Genomic DNA, 17,035 nt, shown 5'->3' with positions numbered 1-17,035 from the left:
GTGGGGGCCAGTTCGTGATAAAACGCTAAACGAAAAGAAGTCCAAAAAAATATCTATATGATATGTACATACATATGGTAACAGACTGTGGTTTCTGTGGGTGGTTGGATTCTGATTTTCTCGTCATCTTTTTCTCTGTTTTTACAATCAGCACTTATTAATTTTAAAATCAGAAACAAAACCTCTGTGTCTTCTGGTTTGTGTGTGGTTGATGCTGTTTCCAAGGCGCGCGGGGCGGCGGGGATCCCGCGGCAGGATCTCCTGAAGACCGCCTGCCCGGCCGAGATAGCCAGGGACGCTAACGGGTCTTCGCCGCCCGGGAGCCGGCGGTTACTAAGTCGCGAGGTGGCGCGGCTCCTCGGAGGAGGGGCGCTGCCCAGAGCGCAAGTTCGAACACCCTCGGGAGGGTGGCGCGGGCGGGGGCAGTCCCCGCAAACAAGTGTCGCCATGCCGCCAGCGAAGAAGTTCTCCCACAAGGTCTCCTGGGGTGGTTCGTCGCCCAAGCAGCCCAGGTGAGCCGGGGATGAGGTGGTCCCGGGCTGCAGGGCCTCCCAGGAGGGGCAGGGCCCAGTTGGGGTGGGGGCCTTGTGCAGGAGCCCGAGGAGCCCGAGAGCCGGGCTGGGGTCCGGGCTTGCCTCCAGAGAGGTGCCCGGGGACAGTGGCTTCCTCATTGCCCTGCTGACCAGCGAACCCTGGCCTGGCCTCCAGAAACACCCCGGTGCTTAGTGACAGCCCTCGCCGTCACGCACGTCCCCTCTGCAGGGCCTCCGGCCCAGACCGGGACTCCGCTTTCTCACTCACCTCCTCGCTTCCAACCCTCCACTTGCGCTACAACTCTAACCCGGATGAGTGGGACAAGAGGGCCATAGGGAGCTACTACGAGTTGTACGCAGCGGCGCTGGGCAACCTGGAATGGTTGCGGTTCTGTCTGAGTCGGCACCGTGAGGAAATCCCGGCAGATGACAAGGTGAGGCCTTGGAGCTTGGGGGCAAGACCTGAAGTCCTCTGCACTCACAAAAATCTCCTGACATACTTGTTCCCTGGCAAAGACGTGCCTATGCAGCATCCGCAGATGTCCTTTTCTGTGTAGATTGTCCTAATTCACCTTGCTACTGTGGGAGAGCCATTTGGGGGCGGCCAGCAAGGGTGCGCACATATGGGGCTGGGGGGTGGGAAAGGAGTGTGAGCAAGGGATCCCTGGGGGTCAGGGAAGAGGGATGGGTAATCCTAAGGAATTGCTCTCTAGGTTAGGTCGTGAGCCCTGCTCAGTCTTCTCCTGTCCTCCTCTGGTCTCCACAGGGTTTCACTGCCATCCACTTCGCAGCCCAGAGTGGCAAGCTTGCATGCCTGAAGGTCTTGGTAGAGGAGTACAAGTTTCCCGTGGACCTGCCCACCAACAATGGCCAGACACCCCTGCACCTGGCCATCCACAAGGACAACAAGACCATGATCCTCCCCTGCATTCACTACCTGCTTAAGCAAGGGGCGGCCCTCAACACGTGAGTCCAGCCTGTGTCCAGAAAGTGTCTTGGAGCATGGGCAGATAGGAACCCCACTTCCAGGTAGGCAGATCCATGCAGGACAGGGAGAGGGCTATGGGGTGACAAGGATTGGGTCCCACATAATGCAGCCAACGAGCCCACATAGTGTGGTAAGGAGATCAGGCTCTGGGAGAGGACAGGCCTAGTTCACATCCCAGCTTTGCCATCTGCTAGCAAACGGAAAGACCTCAGGGAAGCCACTCGACCCTTAGCCTCAGTGCTCTGGTTCCCCAGCTTGTCAGTACACTAGAGTCACCTGTGGAGCTTCACAAATACCAGTGCCTGTGTTTCAATCAAAGGTTGAAATCGGTATGGGGTGTGGTCTGGGCCTTGGAAAGCCTAAAAGATCCCCAAGTATTTCTAATTTGCAGCAAAGTTTGGGAACTATTTCCTCAGTGTTTTCAACTGAAATTTGAGAGGATGACATGAGACTATTGTGATAATGGAGGAAGTACATGAAAAGGGCATGGATGGCATATGAGGGACTGCACTCATTCATATACACAGAGCGCCAAGCCAGAGTTGAGGAATAGAGCAGTGAAGACATAGAAACGGTCCCTGCTCTTATGAAGCTGATATACTAGTGCAGGAGCAGACAGGAAGTTAACTAATAAATGATCAAAATGACAATGTAGTGAGTGGTTACAAGAAATAAACAGGGTGATGAGGTGGTGAGTAAAAGAGGCAGGGAGAGGATCCATCTTGGAAGGGGAAGTCACCTCTAAGGACATGACATTTAAATTGCAGCCTGAAAACTGGGAGCAAGCCAGCCATGCAAAGAACCAGGGAAAAGTGTCCCAGGTAGAGGGAGTATGATGCGCAAAGATCACATGTTGGCAAAGAGTGGGACAAGGTCAGAAGATGAGGTTGAGGTGGAGGCAGGGCTCAGGTCATTCAGGCCTTGTGCGTCATGGCCAGGCAGGGGTAGGTACAGGAGGGCTGACTGACTTACGAACCAGTAAGGTTAGTGCCTCTAAGCTCCAGCCAACCCAGCTCTTCTTCCAGCAGTTCTTAACAGTTGCATTTCCATATAATCAGACTTTTATCATTCACTTAGTCCAAACCCTCCTTCCACAGTTGAAGAAACTGAAGCTTAGAGAGGAGAAGGGATGTGCCAGAGTCACCCAGTGGGGCTGGTGGCAGAGCAAGTCTGGAAGCCAGTTTGCCCACCTCTCTGATGGGCAGATGCCCTTTGTCCCTCCTCTCTGCCCTCTTCCCCCCTGGTGGGGCCCTCTACAGTCAGACCTGCAATGGCTCCACACCCCTCCACCTGGCGGCCTGCCAGGGCCTGCTGAAATGTGTGAAGGTCCTGGTGCAAAATGGGGCCGATGTCCATGCCCGAGATGCCATGGGCTGCAAACCCATCGACTACTGCAAAATATGGAATCACCGGGACTGTGCCAGGTGAGAGAGTGAGAACCACCCACAGCCTGCCGCCCTTCCCCTGGGGCCCTCACCTAAGAACTTTTGAGAGGGGGGTCTGGGCTGGGAGAGAGGTCTGCTGAGGAGACTCCTGCCCAGGATATTATTCCCAGGGCTTTCCGCAGGGCCTCACTCCTTTGGGTTTAGCATTACCCTTCCTTGCCCAGAGGCCCTGGGTCCTCAGCAGGAGGGTGGTGATCAGACCATCAGACACTTTCCTCTCTCACCTTAAATGACAGTAGTTAGTCAGAGGGGCCTTGAGCAGTGGAGGAATGTGTCTCTGGTGGCTCCTCTCACCTATATCAGGCCTTCAACAGCCAGTCTTCCCAGCCTTGGTTAAAGCTCAGTCATCAGAAGGATGACACACACCCCCACCTTGGCACCAGGTTCTTGAAGGATGCCATGTGGAAACGGGACAAGAAGGACTTTGCTTGTGAGATGGGGAAATTGAAGACGCTCAAGGACCAGCTGGCCCTCATGGAACAGGACTACCTGACTGAGTATCAAGTAAGGGGGAGGGGTGGACAGGGGTGCCCAGCAGCCACTGCTATCCAAGCATGTGAGCAGAGGACAAGTGCACTCACATGCACAGTTATTTAGAAGAGTGGCTGGTAGCAATCCCACCCAGAAAAAGCCTCCCTCTCCCCATCCTCTGAAATTCCACCCTTAAAAGCCACTCCTTTACATCAAAAGTCTTGTTTTGTGTTAGAAAGCAAATACAGCTTAAATTAGCAAGAATTTATGGCACCCCTCCCTAGTGCATTGCCTCCTTCTGGATTAGGAGGAAAACCTCTAATGAGACCCATTCCCTGCGTATACTGGGATTCACATTGATTAAACAGACCCATCCTTTGGGGCACCTGGCTGGCTCAATGAGTGGAGCATGTGACTCTTGATCTCAGGGTTGTGAATTCAAGCCCCACATTGATTGTAGAGATTACTTTAAAATAAAATCTTAAAAATATCCATCCTTTCCAACACACTGTACTCTCTGCTAGGAACCTGCTGGACCCTGAGGCTCCAAAGATAAATGAGATGTGGTCCCCTCACTCAAGAAGCTTAGGGTCTAGTAAAGGAGGTGGGTTATATTCCCACAGAGGAGGAAGGGTCCAGGAAGATGCCAGAGAGATAATGCTTAAGAGGATCTTTAAAGATGGGCAGCAGTTGGCCACAAGAAGAAGGGAAGGGGTAACCAAACAGAAGGAACAGACAGCCCTGTGGACAGGCATAGAGGTACAGGAGAATGTGGTATATGCTGAGAGTAGGCGATCAGATGTGAGTCGGAGATTGACAAACTAGAGACTTGGCAGGGGCTCAGATCTATCATGGACCTGGGCTGGGGAAGAATGGGGAAGTAGCTAAAGGATTGTAAGCAGGTGTCATTATATAGGATGCGAGTCCCAAAACACCAAAAAGAAGATCCTGGGAATCCTAAGTGAATCCATAAGTGGGGAGGGCATCAGGCCTGGCAAAATCCAGTACTCCAGCTTGGTTCCAGCTGCATTTTTCTCCAGCTATCTCAACCCTACCCTCTTCTGTTGTTAGTGTCACCCAGTCCCATGTGCCCAGAGGAGGCAAAGCTCATCCATTCCCATGACTCTAAACTTTCCCAGAAGCCCCTTGCAGCTCTCCCCTTATCTCTTACTGGCCTCATTGGATCATATGTCCATTCTTGCTCCAATCCCTAGAGGTAAAGGAAAGCCATGTGCTGGCTGACCTGGGTCTGGGGCAAGGTTGATGGAATTATTATGATTGGCTTAGCCTAATCAGAGCCTATCTCCCAAGCTGGGTCAATCTCCATACCACTTGATTGTTTAGCAACAATCTGGGAAGTGAGACACTGAAACAAGGGTGTGGAAAGGGGGCAGTTCTGTGACAAGTTGAAGGTTCAGTTCTAGTAGAGGCAGAAACAGAGAGGTAGGCTGAGTCATCACCACCCGGTGCAAAGAGCCAGCCAACTATATACCCTGACATACAAGGCCTACCACTTCAAGAAACCTGCCCAGATCGACTCCCCTGGTTCCAGACCTTCCAAACCTTTCTTTCTCCTTCCAGAGTCAAGGATTTGCCTTTCCCCCCATCAAACCAGAGGTTCTCTTAGGGCAGGACATATCTCCACTACCAGACTGGGGGCTTCTTTGGGGGTGGAGGCTTGTCTCCCCCATGAGACTTGAGGTTCCCCATAGGGCAGGGACTGTATCTCCCACTCACTCTGGAAACCTAGGGCAGAGGCTGTGCAGGATTGGAGGTCTCCTCTATGGGAGAGCATCTATCTGCCCCATCAGCCCAGGGGCTCCCATAGGGTAATAGTTGTCTCCCTGTCAGAACAAGGGCTCCCATAAGGCAGGAGTTCCTCTCATCAGACTTAGGTTTCCCCTGGGGCAGCACTGTATGATGGGTGGCCAATGACACCTGAGGTTTTCGAGGGCTATAGCCACAGGGCCCCCTTCCACAGAAGCGGGGAGGGGGCAGCCCTCCACGACTATCTTGTACCCTCTGATGTTGCAGAAAGAGCACCAAATTCTGAGAGAAGCTAATTTCAAGAAGTGGCTCCACTGCAAGCAGCTGCTCCGAGGCCAATCCCTGATCCGGACCGCCAAGCGAGAGCCTTGTACCCCACGCCAGGCTATGGCCCTCTCCAAGGCCACCAAGTACCAGGGACTGAGGCCTCCCAAGAGCTTCTACCCCTCCCCAGAGGCGCGCCTGCGAGAGACACCGCGGCCCAAGCTGCAGCCCTTGAGGACACACACGCCCATCTACATGCAGCCCATGGTCAGGCGGCCCAAGTCATGGAATGTTAGCAACAATCCTGCCAGATCACCCACCACCCAGATCGGCTACACGCAGGGCATCCGCCTGGGTGTGCATCCAGACCCCAGCTCAGAGCATGACTTCCGCAGCTTCCTCAAGGTGAGGTCCGACAGGCACGGTAGTGCCAAACTGTGCACAGTGGCCGGCAACCAGGTGGCACCTGTGCCCCAGCTGCCTTTCGAGGTGATGGTCCAAGAGCTGTACCCTTCGGTGCGGCCATACAGGATGAAAGTGCCCCAGGGCTTTTGCTCTGTCAGCATGAAGGATGTGCCCCAGAAGCGGCACTTGGGTGATAACAACTTCTGGACTGACGCTCTGGCCATGAACCTGCGCGAGACATTTGATGAAGCCTTCCTGGCAGCTGTGCAAGCCCATCAAAGGCTCCCCACTCGACCCTACCTGAAAAGTCCCCCATAAACTTATTTTGGTAGGCTCTCTACCTGAGGCAGCCCAACGAAGGCTGAGATGTGATTCGTGGTGTGGATGGAGGACAGGGAGAAAAGTGCCCACAGGCTTCCCACTCTGCAGCGCAAAGATCTGAGCTTCTCTCAACAAAAGCCTATATCCCAGGTCTCCCTTCTCCACAAAGCAATTTCTTGGACCCCCTCCCCCCCAGGAGATTTAAGTTAGGGCAAAGGCCTCAGAGTGGGTATCAGTCTCTATCCTGGGCCCTAGCATTGTAAAAGTGACACTTGGGTGTCCCCAATACCTCCCCTCCCTCTCAGCCCACCAGGAACAAGGCTTCCAGGATGAGGGACCGCTGGAAAATTCTGCCTCTTGTTCAGATTAAGTCCTTCAAGGTTTCTGTAGATCAGGGAGGCACAAGCAGCATATCTCGGGGGAAAGGAGGGAGGACATGTGGCTTCAGTTCGAGATTATAGAAGCACTTGCACTTCCTCCAGGTAGCTATCCTGGATCCCCTGCTATCCCCTGTACACATCACTACAAATCCTTCATTAAACAAACATTTATTGAGTGCTTTCTATGTACCAGGCACCAAGCCAGGCACTGTTGATACAAAAACTGAAGGACAGTCCCTGCCCTCAAGGAGCTTACAGTCTAGTGGGGAAACAGACCAGTAAGCAGGCAAGTAAGCCTAGAGTGAATTGTGTGGTGTGCTGGGGGGGAGAAGGGACAGAGCTCAGAGGTAATGAAACCTAAGTTGAGAAGGTACCCAGGTGAGCAGAAGAAAGGGGAATCAAAGTGGCATCTCTGAATACAGGAGGCTGGAGCACATGGTGCAAGGTGGCAAGTGATGAGACCAGAGGCGAGCAGTAACCAGGTATCACAAGTCTCACAAGCCACGCTAAGGGGTCTGGACTTTATCCTGAGAGCAGTAGGGAGCCATGAAAGGTTGTAGGCCAGGGAGTGACCTGATCAACTATACATTTTAAAGACAACTCTGGCTGTGGGACAGAGAAGCAGAAGGAGGCTGTCACAATAATCCAGGTATAAGTTGATGACAGTGGCAGTGGCTTGAATCAAGAGATGTTAGGAAAGTAAATTTAACAGTTTTTAGAGACTGGATGGGGGTGGGGAGGGGCCGAAAAAGCAAGCAGCACTAGAAAGCCGGTTTCTGGTCTGGCTCCTGAGAGGTCTTGGGGCCACAGCAGGTACCCAAAAGAGGCAGGTTTACAGAGGACAGCAACAAGTGCCCTCTGGCCCATGAGAGTTGTCTGTGCACCCAAAGGCAGAACTATGGTTCAGAAGACCAGGAGGGACATCCGGGCTGGAGGTCAACTCTCAATTCCTTGGCAAAGAGTCCTTGAAGCCATCAGCATGGATGGGCTCCTCCAGGGAGCCCACAACAGAACCCTGAGAAACCCCATGTGTGGGGGGCAAATGGAGAGGCCTGTGCAGGAAACTGAAAGGAAGAGCCAGAGGCAGGAGGAAAACCAGCCAGAGGAGTGCCAGTAAAGTGCAACTCAAGGAGCTGGGGGTGGTCAGCCCTGTCAGATGCTGCAGAGATCCAGTAGGATATGAGAGGACGTAGCACAAGGCCACCGGCAACCCCCAGGCGAGAAGCCATATCATCATGGTGAGGAACAAGGAAGTGGGTGGCAAGGGAGAGCAGGGCCAGCTGCTGACCCACAGTGAAGATGGTATCGGCCTCCTGCGTCTTCCACCTTGTCCTCCCTTGACTGCGTAGGACAAAAAGGCCCGGCCATCTCCTCCCCACCAAGAAAAAACCAAAATGTGCTACTCCTCTCAGGGAAAGGGGCAGGCTGGTATTTTTAAGAGAACAGGAAACACTAACGTCAGGAGATGCGGGACTGTGGTGGGACTTGAGGCAGGATATAGAAAATTTCAAGCACAGACGCCTTCCCCGGCTTAAAGGTACCACAGGTGCACTGTCCATCTCCGCACCCGCCAGCCTCGCTCTGAGGTAGAGGACGTGGCTAGGAACGGCTCTCGTGGGGGCTGCATGCCAACGTGTACGGCTGAGTACTTGCAAGGCACTGTAGCTGGAGTGCAAAGTCAGCATATGCTGGTCTGTGCCAGGATCTGGCCTGCCTTCTTACCAGACTGAGGGCATCTCCTCAGGAGCCAGGAGCACACAGAAGAGAGGGCCAGCCCTCGTGTGCTCTTAGAGTGACAAACCGTTTCTCCCCTCAGTCCCAGTTCTTAAAAATTAGGCTGTAACCCAGGCTGCCTGGAAGCCAATTTCTATTTTGTTTCTCCTCAGGCCTGAGACAGAATTCGGCCAGAAACCACTCCTTTTCCCCAGGGGAAGACTTGCAAGTAGGATATTGCAGATATTCTGAAAATCCAACCCAGTCCCAAACTGTGCCTCTCTGTCCCCAGTTGTGACAGCCATGGAGCCGCAGGTAAAGAAGAGATGGATGAAAAGGGAGGGGGCATGAGAAAGGCCGCCTCCACCCCAACTCCCCTGATCTGGCTCAGCTCCTCAGCTCCTCATCGCTGCTCATTTCCCACAAAAGGCCATGACAGCAGTCACTTCGAGAGGGCAAGACCCAAACCCAGAAAAGGAGCCACTGGAACAGAAAAGCCCGTCCAGTCCAGGGCAGAAGAGCAATAGGAAGAAAGGGAGATGAACTTTCAGGGTATTAAGGCAAACAGTGCCACCTAGAATCTTTATTCAAATGGGAATCAGCACTTGGACAGAAATCACAGTTCAACAGCAAAAACGATTTCTCTTGGAAGTGCCAAGCCATGGCCCCTCCCCACGGCCATCTGCCCAGAGAACTTATCCCTATTTGCTCTCCAGCTTCACAGCCCCTGCCCCGCCTGCCCAGGCTGAGCCAGAACCTCCTGACCCACCACAGAAGCCGGCAGGAGGGTCACAGGGAGCTCAGCTTCCGCATAACCAGGTGGACCATGGCCTCCTGGCTAAGCAGGCTCTGCCATCCCCCCGGTGCCCTCTGAGGTCACGCCCTCTAGCAACGTCAGATCTGAGCCAAGCTGAGCCCCTCGAGGAAGGTGGGGACGAGGGCTTCAGGGAGAGTCAAGGGAACGAGGGCCAGGGCTGGGGGAAGGTGCCTTCCAGGCTCACGGCCCCCACCTAATGCAGAGGCCCAGGGGCCTGACTCTCCTGATCTTGCTCCCACATCCCCTCCCCAAGGGGTTCAGTATATCTTCTGACGACTGGGTAGAATGGCCTCTTTGATGAAGGAGAAGACAACCAGGATCCCTAAGCGTTTGCCCCGCTTGCCTTTGGTGAAGTAATTGGAGACCACGTCATCTGTGGAGACATAGGCAGGGAGATGAGTGTGTGTGTCTAAATGTGAACACGGCTCTCCCCACCTGGAGCCCAAGTGTCTCCCTCACAGGGCTGGGCTCTGGCTCCCCGTGTAGATCCAGGTCTTCCTGGTGTCATCCCACCATGACCCCTGACAAACCCCTTCTCACCTCCTGGCTGCATGGTGGAGGGCAGGATGTTTTCCCCAGCCGACAGCGACACAAAGAACGCAAACGGGATTATCCACAGACAGAAAGTGAAATAGGCCAGGACCTGGCAACAAGAGACACTGAAAAGAGGGTGCCCCACAGGTGCCAAGGGTGGGCCGGACATGGTCACCATGTATCTTACAGAGGCGCTCAAGGGTGCACAGAAGGCCCCACACCTGATCTCTGAAGGAGGCCAGGGCCCAGGAAGCAGAGACACGACAACCTCAGACACGGAGATAATTCAGTGGGGAAAGGTGAAGGCTGAGGATGACTGAGTGTGACCACAATCCCCAAATCCTGGTCACTAGGACAAGCAATTTCTCTGAACTAAAGGAGGCAGATGGAGGGCAAAACCATGGCTGACCCATATTCCCCAAAACAGTGACCCTGTTCTTCCCAAGGGTCAGAACTGCAGCAGCAGGGTGTGGAGGGACCCAGAGAGGAGAAAGGCTTGGCGGGCCACTGGGAGGTGCCGGGCTTCAGGACCGCAACCTGCCCAGCCCCGTGAGATGTGCATCAGCCAAGGCCACCCCCCTGCCCCATCCTGACCTCAGGTGATCCTGGGAGAACCAAAGGACTTCCCGTGGGAGAGCAGTGTCCTCCCCACCTCTGCCAAAGGGTTCCCTGCTCCTCATCCACACTGCTTTCTAAAATCATCAGTATTATTTTTTTTTTAAATGTGTTATCCCTAAATAGACTGTTTCAAATCATATAGCTAAGTTCACAAAGCAAATAATGCAAGTCCCTTTTACTTCCCCTGGCCCTAATAGTTCGACGTACTGAACACTTCTTACCTCTGAGAAAGGATAATATTCCTCTGCAAAAAACTGAAACGCTAGGTAGTGATTCACCACCACTAGCCCTGTTGAGGGAATGAAGAGTCAGTCAGTTTGGGGAGAATAACATAAAGCTAGACTTTTAACCTTCAAAACGCCCCTGGGAGTGGGGAGCCCTGAGTCTCAGTCCTGATTTTACACCCATCTCACAGTATGGCTATAAGCCAAGCACACCACCCTCCAGAACTCAGTTTTCCATCTGTTAAAATGGGAGCATTAGCTCCTGCCTGCCCACTGCAGAAGGCATTTATGAGCAAAATTAGAAGGCATTAAGAAAGCTCTTTGAATGGTTTACAAATGAGACTTTAATGTTACATAATTCAAAGCACTGTGACAATCAACCTGGTTTTAAGTGGACGTGAGTCCTGAAGAGTGCTCTCCCATGGGCATGGGTGCAGGAAATCATGGGTGTGCAGGTACCAAACATACTGCCAACAGATTCTACTCTGAACTGGGCAGCAGGGAGAGGGCCTCAAATAAAAAGGCTCTCTCTCCTCAGGAATAAAAGGGCACAGTTTGCTAGGCACACTTTTAGGGATCCTCCAGATTCTGGGGGAAGGGGCCCTTCCTCGTCCTGTCCCAGGGTAGGGCTCCCTGGTCTAAACTAGTATGTTCTGGACTGACACCCACCTCCTTAGTGTACACCCACATTCATGGAGGGAGAGGTGACATGTAGATCCCGGGGACGGGCTGCTCAGAGACAGGCATCCCTGCCTGTTCACACAGTGAGGTGAAGGGCGGGCACCAGAACAAAGCGCAGCCTCAAACTGAACGCCCCGCACAAACACCTCACAGCCCAGTGCCATGTCTTCCTTCTCTTTCCTCCTCTCTGGTGTCTCCCTTTCTAAGGGAGAGCTCCACCATACCTAGCCATACTCTAGAAATGAGGGGAAACTGGAAGACAGATGGTGCCTAATGCCCACAAATCTTCAGACGAACTCTCTCGGGCATCTAAAGGGCAGGTTGGGGGAATGACAAAGGGAAGCCAAGAGGGCCTGCTGCTGTGGGGGGATGGGGAGGGTTCTATCCCCTGGGAAGATGCAGGAGGGGTCTGGTCTCCAGACTCCCCACACCAACCTCCACTGAACACATCCTCTGGTGGAATCAAACCAAGGTGCTCAGGGAAGAGGCCAGTCCTTGCTTTAATGCTATGCCCTCCTTGTGGATAATATTCTCTTTTCAGATTATCCCACAGAAATAGTAAAGTGGCTCTAAGAAACCCCCAATTACATCTCATATCCTGACCAAAGGCTAGATGACCAGTAATGTTTAATGGGAGAAAAGGCAATCCTGGTAACCAAACACTTCCCGGAATCTTTTCCGGGAATATCTATAATCGCCTACCGTGTGTCACTGGAGTCCATCATCTTTAAACAGATTGAGAAGCTAAGGCCAGAGAGGAGAAATGACTCTCAGGACCAGAAAGTAGTGCCAGGTCAAAACCAGAAAAGTCAGGGTCCTCCAAACACATCTGTCTACCCCAAGGCAGGTGCCTGCAGGGGGACCCACAGACCCTTGTATTAAGACTTCGGGGCAGACGACTAGCTGGCGAGCTACCTGCCTTGCCAGGGTGGGGCCCTGGGCTTTTCCTGGCTGAGTGGTTTCTTAGGAGCCATGACTATGCATCAAACTCACCTTTTCTCCCTTCTCAAATTTACCTCCCTGGGAAAGCCCTCCCTGTCTGAGTATCCCACCCCTACCACCCCATCCCCCCAAATTCTAGTCACTAGAGCCAAGGTTCACTCTAGGCTCCTCAAGTGTGAGCACCCCAAGTTCCCCATCAGCCTGGCCTCCTGGAGGACCTCAGTGGTTTTGCCTCTTTTCTCTATATCCCCACAGTGCGCCTGACTGAGCTGGGCACATGCGACCACCTCAACTGCCTCCCCAACTCTGCCCCCTCTCACCGCACGAAAGGATGAAGTTAGGCGAGGTCAGCATGATGAAGGGGAAGGTCTGGAGGAGGCCAAAGTAGACGAGGTTGGTGAAGAGGCCCACGCCAATCATGAAGGTGGGGAAGCGTTCAAAAACGTAGAGGCCAATCAGCACAGCCGTGGAGAACTGAAACAACCAGAGGTACACAGTGCAGGGAGCCTCTTCCAGGCAGCCTTCTTGGTCTCACTAACCCCCAGCCCACTCCGGGGAACGCTAGGTTCATATGCTTCAGTCTCCTCCTGTTTCACAGTCACAGGTCTGGCCTCCCCAACTTGTCTCTCAGCTCCCAAAGGGCAGCGTCTTTTCACGCCATTCTCAAAAAGTTGACGGCAACCCACCATAAAGGAAAAGAAAACAGTTTACAGATCAAAGTTCAAATTTCAATTCTAGTCTTTTCTGTTTTCCTTAAAATGCTGATCATGACCTACTGAATTGATTACACAACCCAATAATGAACGACACCTGCAGTTTGAAAAAACACTGTTCTGAAGGACTTATAGCTGTCAGCACTTAACAAATGGCAGTTGGCGGAATGAAGCTATAATTCCTATATCAACACCCACAAACCAGGCCCCTGAACCCAGAGCTGAGAGCTATGGTCTTGTCTCCACTACTAACCCTCCACCCCAAGCCGTGCCCAGAGTGGCTGTTGACACCAGGTGACTTGAGCGGCACTGGGCTTCTCCCGTCCAAACATATGCCCCATCCCCAGCCCTTCCTGCAGCCGGCAGGAATCTGACCGCACCAGCAGGCACTCTGGTAGCTTTGACATCAATGGCAAGGATTGTGTCCTCAGGAACAGAAGCCTTCCATGAAAGCTCCGGAGGGCAGGGCTTGGGCAGGCTTCTCTCTCTTAGGACAAGCCACTTGACCCAATCAGAAAGAGGGCAATGAGTACTCCAACTCAAGTACTCAAAACTGTCCTTAGGTCCTTCTTAGTTCTAAATGCCATGAGCAGAGCAAGGGGCTACACACAATGGGAAACAACCAAGCAAAGGCCAGGCCGTGGTGCTGTCAACAGAGATGGCACTCAGCTGTCACCTGAAGGAACTGAGTGAAGCAATGCCACTTGGGGAAGGAGGTGAGGGAACACCTGTTCCAGACAGCACACTCAGGAGCCCAGGTGCAAGTCGAGGGGATAGGGGTGGCACCCTCAGGAAACAACAGGGACACAGGTCTCATCATCCATGCCAAACTCTCCCCACTTCCTCCTTTGGAGGCAGGGCAAAAGAGGGGAAATCCTGGGAAATCTGCCACTTACCCAGATCATGTATTTTATGATCCTGCTGGTGGCCACTGTGTATTCTTCTATCAGTTCTGCCAGGTAATAGAGTCCGGCAGCTGAGGGGGTTAAGAAGAGGAACAAGCGGGGAGAACATTAGCCAGAGTCACTTCACCATTCTGGTCGTTCCTCTCTCTGCAGCTGGTCCCCACTGACCCTTCATGAACTCCAGCACGTAAGGAAAAACCAAACATGCCATGTGGTGTCGTCCCCTGACAAAACAAAACCGTCAGGGCAACTAAGGAGACTTCATAAAACTGAATGGAAACCTGTATTTGACGCCTCAGCACAATGCTAACCTCTGGTTCATAAAGGACAAGTTCATTCATTCATTCAATAAATATCTGTGGGCACCCGGCACGGGCCAGGTGCCGGGCTGAGTAATGAGAGTACAGAATAAGACAGACAAGGTCCCTTCCTTGACCCAGGGTGGGTAGGTAGGTAGTAGGCAGAGGAATCAGATGATCCCAGTGTGATAAGCCCTACTTCCGAGAAACCAGAGGGCACCACCAAACCCCATAAGGAGAGCTTCCTTGAGGAGATGACATCTCGGCTGGGACCAAGAGTAGGAACCAACCGGATGGAAAGAGAAAGCGTGTCAAACTCCGAGAGAGTAGGCAGTACAAAGGGCCGGAGGCGAAAGAGCGGCGATAAGCCTGGAAAAGTTCAGCTCCGTACGCCCGCGAGGGTGGGACCCGCAGCGGCTGGCAGTGCGCTAGCTCGGGCAAGGGGCAATGGAGTTAGCCACTCCCAGGCAGCGCCGGGGTGCATTTTGTGACACCGGGAAGGACCCGCGGTCCCGAGGACTGCTGGGTTCAGCAAGAGAGAGCAAGACCTGACGGGACGAGGAAGGAGAGAGATGCGAGGGCCGGGAGCACCGGACAGAAGTCCCCCGGGTGGCTCCGGCGACCCGTGAAGCGACCACCCTCGAGATGCGATCCCCGGCCAGCACAGATGCCGGATGGGAGCCCGCGCGGATCCGGGTCGCGCACTCTCACCGACGGCCAGCGTGATGAAGGCCACCTGGATGAAGAGCGACAGCCAGCTCAGCACGTACATGAACCACATGGCGCCCCCGCCCCACCCGCCCCCCGACCGCCAGGACGGGCCTGCGCGCTTCGGCTCCGGCGACACGGAGCCGCCGCCACCGTCGCCGCGTCCCCGCCCCGCGGACGGCGGGACGACCGTACGCCGCCGCCGAGAGAAGCCCGGTCGGGGCGTAGCCCCCTGCCGAATCCGGCCTAGCGCCGCCCGCCGGCGCGGAGGACCAACCGCCGCGGCCGCATATAGCACAGCTCTCGGGGAGCTGCATCCCCGGGACTGCACCGAGGGGACGGCCGGCAACGCACGGCCGGTGACGCAGCTCGCGGAGGCAGGACTGTCCCGGGGAGCGGGGAAGCGGCGCCTGCCGGAGGGACAGCCTTCGGTGTGCTCCCTGGGCTCTCCCGCTTCCAGCGTGGAGGGGTCCAGGGCGCGAGAGGGCCGCCTGACCGCTCCCCAAACAAGCACCGACCAGAAGCCTCTAGGCAGGTTTGCCTACAGCACTTTATCTCGCTACCGCAGGTAACCGGGACACAATTGTTGCATGCCTAACGCGTGCCAGGCACTGTGATTAAAGGCTACGCTGCATTTTCGTAATGGAAGTTGATTGGATGACGTAGATCATTTTATGGATAGGGAAGCTGGGGCCAAGGAAGGTTACCTTGCCTCAGGTCATACATCTAGGAAGCTGCACAGGCAGAAGTTGGGGAGCTTTTAAATCAGTCATCTTCAGGCGTAACTCTCCCTTTAGGCTGAGTTCCTTTAGGGTACTTTCTTCACCTTTGTATCGCCTGCACACCGCCAGTGGCTGGCACGCAAGGCGCCCAGTTGCAGCCAAATGCATTTACTATCTACCATGGAGTGAGTTACCGAGGGGGAGGAAGGAGCAGGGCAGCCCTTGTTAAGAAGTTCTCCATCTAGTGGCCAAGACAGGCATGCAAACTAAAGTGTGCGGGATTCGGCCATGCTACTCCTCTCAGAATAACCTTTACATGCATAAACGTAAATACAAAATTAAACATTAATCAAAAATTAAATATAGAATTACTATATGGTCCATCAATTACACTCCTGGGTATATACCCCGAAATATTGAAAGCAATGACTCAAAAGAGTTATGTATACACCAATGTTCACAGCAGCATTATTCTTAATAGTCAAAAGGTGGAAACATCCCAAATGTTCAGCAACAAGTAAATGGATAAACAAAATGTGTTTTATGTATGCAACGCAATATTATTCAGCCTTAAAAAGACATGGATGAGCCTTTAAGGCATTATGCTAAGTGAAACAAGCCAGACACAAAAGGGCAAACATTGTATGAGTTCACTTATCTGAGGTATCTAGAGTACTCAAATTCATGGCAGTTGCCAGAGGAGGGGAAAGAGAGTAAAGAGGAGTTATTATCTAATGGGTACAGAGCTTCGGTTGAGGAAGATGAAAAAGTTCTGGAGGTGGATCGTGGTGACGGTTGCACGACATTGTGAACGTACTTAATGCCGCTGAATGTACTTAATGTAACTGTATGCTTAAAATGAATAAAATGGTCAATTTTATGTTATGTATATTTACCACAATGAAAAATACATACTATCACAACAAAGAAATTATATTGAAATGCAGATATCAAAATATTTTATAGAAAGCCAAATATGTGATATAGTAACATATGTTCCTTTATTGATGCATAGCATAACCAGATCTAATGGAAAATTTAATAACTATCTGTGACATAATAAGAAATATATATAATTTGGTCTCTGCCCCCAGTTCCTGACACAGACCTCCTAAAACCCTGTAATTTCTTAAGAGGTAGAGGTGATAGGAGTATCTTACAACAGGGCTCCTAAATCCCTTGGAATTTCCTGGGTGAGAAGAGCATCTTTTGTCCTAAAGAGGAGAGTCTTGGTAGGCTCCTGGATAGGATAGGGCTGGTCACCAGAAAGCCCAAGCCATGATTAGAAGCTTGGAACTTTTGGTCCCATCCCCCATCCTCCACAGAGGTGAGAGGGGCTAGAGATTGAGTTAATAATCAGTCACGCCTCTGTGATGAAGTCTCCCTAAAAATCCCAATACTGTGGGGTCCAGACGTTGGTGAATGCATCCCCATGCTTGGAGGATGGCACACCCCAGCTACACAGAGACAGACGCTCCTCAGCTGGGGACCCTTCCAGACCTTGCCCTATGTGCTTCTTAACCTGGCTGTTCATCTGTATCTTTATAATATCCTTTGTAATAAACTGGTAAATGTAAGTAAATGT

At 52.8% G+C, this 17,035-nt stretch overlaps 2 protein-coding genes across 5 annotated transcripts; one reads left to right on the top strand and one right to left on the bottom strand.

The window, feature by feature from the left end:
* Nucleotides 1-417: 417 nt before the first annotated feature.
* ANKRD53 (ankyrin repeat domain 53) lies at nucleotides 418-12,449 on the top strand. Of its 3 annotated transcripts, XM_058683763.1 has the most exons (7): nucleotides 446-512; nucleotides 709-967; nucleotides 1,300-1,499; nucleotides 2,781-2,945; nucleotides 3,350-3,470; nucleotides 5,472-5,873; nucleotides 12,359-12,449. In XM_058683763.1, the coding sequence occupies exons 1-7, from the start codon at nucleotides 448-450 to the stop codon at nucleotides 12,365-12,367; spliced, it is 1,221 nt and encodes a 406-aa protein (XP_058539746.1). In that variant the 5' UTR covers nucleotides 446-447; the 3' UTR covers nucleotides 12,368-12,449. The 3 variants fall into 3 exon arrangements, with proteins under 3 accessions (XP_058539745.1, XP_058539746.1, XP_058539744.1); XM_058683762.1 differs by lacking the exon at nucleotides 12,359-12,449 and having other exon boundaries at nucleotides 418-512; nucleotides 763-967; nucleotides 5,472-6,230; XM_058683761.1 differs by lacking the exon at nucleotides 12,359-12,449 and having other exon boundaries at nucleotides 5,472-6,230.
* Nucleotides 6,727-15,600, bottom strand: TEX261 (testis expressed 261). 2 transcript variants are annotated; one of them, XM_058683771.1, is made up of 6 exons: nucleotides 15,436-15,600; nucleotides 13,713-13,792; nucleotides 12,424-12,577; nucleotides 10,478-10,545; nucleotides 9,645-9,747; nucleotides 6,727-9,477 (listed from the first exon to the last, which is right to left on the bottom strand). In XM_058683771.1, exons 1-6 carry the CDS (start codon nucleotides 15,452-15,454, stop codon nucleotides 9,362-9,364), a joined length of 540 nt encoding a protein of 179 aa, XP_058539754.1. In that variant the 5' UTR covers nucleotides 15,455-15,600; the 3' UTR covers nucleotides 6,727-9,361. The 2 variants fall into 2 exon arrangements, with proteins under 2 accessions (XP_058539754.1, XP_058539753.1); XM_058683770.1 differs by lacking the exon at nucleotides 15,436-15,600 and adding an exon at nucleotides 14,732-14,890.
* Nucleotides 15,601-17,035: the final 1,435 nt, after the last annotated feature.

The sequence above is a fragment of the Neofelis nebulosa genome, chromosome 9, assembly GCF_028018385.1.
Source record: "Neofelis nebulosa isolate mNeoNeb1 chromosome 9, mNeoNeb1.pri, whole genome shotgun sequence".
Taxonomy (NCBI): domain Eukaryota; kingdom Metazoa; phylum Chordata; class Mammalia; order Carnivora; family Felidae; genus Neofelis; species Neofelis nebulosa.
Note: the sequence above shows the minus strand (reverse complement) of the source record. Positions and strands in the feature narration are given on the sequence as shown.